Source organism: Podarcis tiliguerta, assembly GCF_965153285.1.
Source record: "Podarcis tiliguerta genome assembly, chromosome: 17".
NCBI classification, from domain to species: Eukaryota; Metazoa; Chordata; class Lepidosauria; order Squamata; family Lacertidae; genus Podarcis; species Podarcis tiliguerta.
In genome coordinates, this window is record NC_139550.1 from 25211236 (window position 1) to 25217235 (window position 6000).

General features: G+C 50.4%; 1 protein-coding gene across 3 annotated transcripts in view; it reads right to left on the reverse strand.

Annotated features, from left to right (window-relative positions):
* The window catches only part of BNC2 (basonuclin zinc finger protein 2), a 410695-nt gene extending 408810 nt beyond the window's left edge, over positions 1-1885 (reverse strand). The window contains exon 1 of one of the 3 annotated variants that reach the window (XM_083419583.1): positions 1215-1885. In XM_083419583.1, coding sequence (XP_083275709.1) covers positions 1215-1217 — 3 coding nt within the window. In that variant the 5' untranslated portion in view covers positions 1218-1885. The remainder of the gene's footprint in view (positions 1-1214) is intronic. The other 2 variants (XM_083419588.1, XM_083419586.1) reach the window with 2 other exon arrangements.
* Between the last annotated feature and the right edge of the window lie 4115 nt (positions 1886-6000).

A 6000-nucleotide genomic window follows, 5' to 3' on the forward strand; every position in this document is an offset into this window, starting at 1 on the left:
TTCTACGTTCGCTGAGCCGGTTGGGTCTTTTGAAAGTGCTAGCAGAAATTAATGCAAACAGATAGTGTCCCTCTCTACCTCTTCAAAACATGCCAGTTCTTTAATAAAATGTCCACATCAAAAACAGCCCAGGGGAAAAAAAAGGCTTCAGAAAGGTAGGTCTCCTGGGTTTATTTTAACTTGTGTAACACCTTCAAGGGGGGGGGGGAGGTGAAGATTTTAATGATGATGATGATGATGATAAGCGTTTTGCAAATTCCTAAGAGCACCTGACGTCTTGCTTTCTCTACCTCTGCCTTCTTGAATCACTTTCGTTTCCTGCTTTCTATGGGGCTCGCTTCCGATGTGCAGCGGCTGGCAATCTCTCCGCAGACCCCTTTCCTAGAAGGCTAATAATAATAATGGCCCTCCACGAAGCGCCTGCCCGCCTGCCTGCCTGAGATCTGCCTTCTCCTCGCCCGCCCGCAGCACGAGCCTTCCTGCCCGGGACAAGTTCTGCTAACGAACCGCGCCGCCTGCAGAGGTGAAAACTGCCAAGCACATGACCGAAAAGTCGCGCGCGGGACCGGCGGCTTTGCACTTCTGGCCTGGGAGCCCGAGGCGCTGGAGATCGTAGAATACACACACACACTCTCCCTCTCCCACTCGCACAGAGCTCGCAGCCCACCTCCCTTGCCCCCCCCTCCCGCCGATCGGCGACCCCCGATCTCTCCACTGGTGCACGCTGCCCTCCCTTGCAGGCTGCCCTTCGCCAGCGCCGCGTACCCAACACACACCTCGAGCGAGGAGAGGAGAGGAGAGGGGGGGGGATCTCATTCCTTAGCCCCTCCCGCTCTTTTCCCTCACTTTGGATGCCAGGAGCAGAAGGGGAAAGAGCTCCCATCCCATTCTCTCCCTCCCTCCCTCCCCGAAGGGAAGATGGTGGGGGGGGGAGAGAGAGAGAGAGAGAGAGAGAGAGAGAGAAACGACCCAACTTCAGGCCAACTTTCCAATCCGGACCCTGCTCTGCGCTTCGCCGCCTTCGCCCCCCCCCCCCGGCCCCGCTTGTTTGTTTCGAAGGTTTTTGAGGAAACACGCTTCCTCACAGGCGGGGCTGTTTGCATTACCGCACGCTTCAAAAGGCGCGCGCGCACACGCACCCGCCACCCAAAAAAACCCCACACCGCACAACTTTTTTTTTTTTTTTTTAAGGAAATGTTGGAAAAACTTCTTACCATTTCGGCATGCTGCTTGTCAGGGGCACCCCCCGGCTCTGGAAGTCCTCGCGGCGGCGGCGGCGGCGGCGGCACCGGCCTTTCCTTCCTTCCTTCCTTATCCCCCCTCACCTTCCTCACACAAATTCCGCCCCCCCCTTTTCCCCCTCAGCAACACCAACAAGAAATCTCCGCAGCCCTCCAGGTGATTTCCAGACACACGCGCGTGAGGAAAAGTCTCTCAGGCGCCCCCCCAAAGAAATGTTCGGTGGGGGGAGAGAAAGGGGGGGGAAGAAGGGGGGAATAAAAGGTTTGCTGAGGGGTCAAGAGGCGAGGAATGGGAGCCTGGTGCTGCCACAGGTTGGGGAGAAGGAGGGGGGAGGCTGTCCCCAATCTGAAAACACGGCGGCGGAGGCGCTTCCCTCCTCTTCCCTCCTCCTCCTTCGCCGTCCCCTCCCGCCGCTACTGTACCTCAGAGCAGCTTGTTATTGGTCCTGGGGAAGGCAGAGAGGAGGTGGGGAGGGGAAACGGGACACTTTTCTCTCCCCCCCCCCTTTCCTTGGGCAAAGCCAGGAGACCCAAGGAGAGGCCGCCTGCGCCCAGCTGTCAAGGAAAAGTGCGGGGAAAGCAAGCCGCCTAAAGCGAGACCCGGGAAAACTTTTATTCTGAGGAGAGCGCGCCCGCCCGGGACTCCCCTCGCCCTCCTCGCCGTGTGTGTGTCTGTCTGAGGCGCTTTCTCTCTCTTTGCGCGCTCTTGACGCCCCTTCCGGGCCGGTTCCTCCTCACGAGCGAGCGGCGCAGCAGGCACACGCTCTCCCGCCGCCGCCGCCACAGCCGCTGCTCCTGCCTCCGCTTCTCGTCTTCCTTATCAGCTCAAGGCGTCCAGGCGCCGCTGGAGAGAAAGACGGAGCGAGAGGGAAGGAGGAGGGGGAAATGGAGGAGCCCGCCGCTGCCGCCGCCGCCGCCGGGAGAAGCGGGAGCTGCTCCCCAAAGAGGAGAGCAAACTTGGGCCGCTCCTGAGGGGAGGTTTTTTCCCTCTCTCTCCCTCTCCGGTCGCGCGCAACGCCCGCCTTGCCCAGCTCACTTGTGGCCCCACTTCGCAGCTTCTTCCTTTACCTCACGGGCTGCTGTGCTTTGACCGCCCAAGCGCAGCCCTCGGGGATTTGTTTCTAACTGCCCACCGCCCTGCCTAAGTTGCGCGGGCCACTCTGGGCTGCGCTGAGCCCGTCGGGGTTGTAAGTTTTTGCGCGGGGCTGGTCGCTTTGCTGGGCTAACGAGGCGAAGAGTCGCCACTGTGAGGCGGCGGTGGCGGCGGCTCTGGAGACCCGGAGAGCAGCCCGCCCGCGTCGGAGACACCGCGAAAAGGCGCTCGCTCGTTCGCCGCCTCAGTCCCAACACGTACAAAGGCGCCACAGACCAGGGCCTCTCCAAGTTGCGCATTATTGCTATTCCTTTTCATTGTTTCATTATTTTTTATTATTGATTTATTTTCTAAAAAGTTACACGCTCCTTCCCTCAGCGTGCACGCGCGCGCGCCCCGTCCTCTTCCTCGCCCCGCCGGACGTTATTGGGCACGAAGTTTTGGCACGACTTGGCAAACTTCTGGGGCATCTAAACCAGGGGCATAGTGGGATACCTTTCTTTCTTTCTTTCTTTCTTTCTTTCTTTCTTTCTTTCTTTCTTTCTTTCTTTCTTAGGTCTCCCGTTTGAGTTAATTTGTTATGGTTCACTTTCTCTCTCCATTAAAAAAAGAAAACCCAACACCTTTATTGGCCAAGTTCTGTGCAGAAACCCCTCGGTTTTGAGTGCACTCCCGTTTACTGATAACGAAGTTTTACTCAGGGAAAGCCTGTTGAAGTTAATGGACCTCTATTGTCATTCATTTCAGTGGGTCTATTCAGAGTAAAACTTAACTGACCTGACAGAATGGAGCACTTTGAGGCTGGAGCCCTACCTATAGACAGGGACCCGGGAGCAAATCTCAATCTCATTGAGTTACTTCTGACTAAACTTTATATATAGGGCTGCTCTGTTAAGCAGCTACTTTCCAGGGTCTTGACTTGGCTGGTTCTTGCACTTAGAAATGAAAATACCACCCACTCCTTATGGAGAACTTGCCATTTATTGTGTGTGTGTTTAAAAAAGCAAGTACTCATTACTGAAAGGAAAGGCCACCTTCACTATTTCCTACAGTAGGAATTCACATGAGTCAAAATTACTTTTTTAAAAAATAAAGTAACCATGGTGTTTAGTCTCCATCCGAGGAGCATGCTTCCATCAATTAATATTCTCCTCCATCAAAATTCTTTGCTTGGCTCATTTGCCAGCTGGAGATTGTCTATTGTGTTAGTCACATTATCCTAGCCCTGCTCCTGTCCTGCTCTGATTTGGGAGGCTTCAAACACATCAAAGCCCTCACAACTTGCCTCCCACTTTGCTCCTCACCCAAGCAGCTTCTCCCTCACTTTCTTCCCTGCCTGCCCCAATTTGAAGCAGCCACAGCACATTTCTCCCCTCTCACCAATCCAGCTTCTGCCCCACTCCTTCACCCCAATAGCTTTGTTATCCTAGGGATGGTGCACTTGTGGGCAGGCTTGGAGAAGGAGGCTGTTGCTGGAAAATATATCATTGTCCTGTTCTTCTGTTTCAACCCCAACAGTCACCTGTCTGCCTTCTCTCTCTTTGATATGCTCACAGCATGACCAAGCCACACAGAAAGGCAGAACAGGCTATATAAAAAAAGAGACGTTTGCGCTACAACAGAGTGAATGTGGTGGAGATTTGCAAATTTTGGTAAAGCTTCCAGCTTCAGTTGCAGTCTCTGAGCCTACTTCAGAAGGTTGGTGTAAGGAGAACATGCTCTGAGCTACATACTCGGAGGAAAGAGTTGTACCTTAATACAGAAAAATTTTAAACATGTGCTAAACTTTGTATGGCTGCGATCTCCGTCACTTTTTAAGGCATCTGCTCCTACAGTACTAAGGAAGAGTGTGGCATGTGTTGTTCTTAAGGGATGCATAGAAAGCAGACTTGATAAAACTTCTGTAAGCTATGTATCCTCTCTATAAGAATGCATTTTATGTTTAAAAGCCTAGAGGGAAAAGAAAACCTCATAAGGTCACAATCCAAACACTACAGTGAGTTCTGCTATAGTTTTGAAAAGTTTAAACACTTTCCCAATCCCTCCCATTTGCAGAACATTCTGAGAGTCGTGGGGCTATCTGCTGAGGGGAGGAATCAGTCTTGTGAAAAAACCATCTGCATTAAGATGGATGCAATATTTACTTCAGACTAAATGGTGTTTTAGGGGCAGAATGTTAAAATTACCACACTCATGTTTCCTAACATTGCCTTCAAAATGGAAATTTAAGAAAGAAAGCAGTCTCCCAGCAGTTTATCAAGATCATGTTCTATCTATGAGTTTCATAGCCGGCTAAGAGGTTAGTTTAGTACTGACTTAGATCTAAGAAATACAGGACTGAACACATCTCATTTCTCTGCTTAGTAAAAAAAAAAGGATAACTCTTTTTGCTTTCTACTCCAGAAGAAGATTAAGGGACAGATTTTCAAAAGCAAACATGACACTTCAGTGCCTGTTTGGTGCTGACTTCTAATGGAATTTAGACGCCTCAGATATCCTGAACCCAGTGAAGCATGAAACCAGCAGAGCACTTTGCAGAATCAAGCTAAAGAGTCATTTGGGCCTTTGAAAACATGCCCCTGCAGCAATTAGTCGTAAAGCTGTCGTCCCTGTAAATCTGGTGACACCATAAACGCAGCTCCTTCTGCACTCTGAGCAGCTGTACCGAACATAAGGTACAAAAGGCTTTGCTGGATTTGCGGGTGCTGTTTTACCTCTGCTTGCCAAACTACTTACAGCAGCAGCATCATCTTAACACAACTTCTCACTTCAGCCAGTGACGGCAGATGACGTTGCCAAAATGCTCCCACTTCCCCCAAAAAAATCCTTCCTGCACTAATTCCAGGTTTAATTTATTTACTGTTTTAATTTGAAGGCAACGTGCACTGTTCTTTTTCCTTCTATGTTATTTTTAAATTCACAATAACCCTCCAAGGTAGGCTAGGGCTGAAAGACTGAGTGGCTCAAGGTCACCCAGTGAGGAGTGAGGTGCAATGAGGATTTGAACTCTAGGCCCCTCCCCCGCTCTAGTCCAATATATTAACTTCTACATCACACTTGCTTTTACATGTATTGCCTACTCATTGTGCTGCCAGAAAGCAGGTCACTTCATCTTATTTCCAGAAAGATCCACTCTTTCGATCGGTGCACGGAGTTGAGTTGTACTGGGGTATAGAAAGAAGGGAAGCACTAATTCAGAAACGTTTTGAGAAGTCTTTCACTTTGGAAGTCGTTATATATGAATATTTGATGGGTGCCAAATAAAGGAAAACCAGAAAGGCAGCTTGCACTATCACAAAACTGTAGGAGTCACTGTCCTGAACGTAGAACTGTCCTGAACGTAGATAAAAAATTTACAGTGGTACCTCGGGTTAAGAACTTAATTTGTTCTGGAGGTACGTTCTTAACCTGAAACTGTTCTTAACCTGAGGTACCACTTTAGCTAATGGGGCCTCCTGCTGCCACCACCACGCGGTTTCTGTTCTCATCCTGAAGCAAAGTTCTTAACCCGAGGTACTATTTCTGAGTTAGCGGAGTCTGTAACCTGAAGCATCTGTAACCTGAAGCATCTGCAACGCAAGGTACCACAGTATAAATCTGATATATCTTTACCATGCCCACTGTGCCTCCAAGGAATTCTGCATGGCATAGAATTGTAGGGTTGGA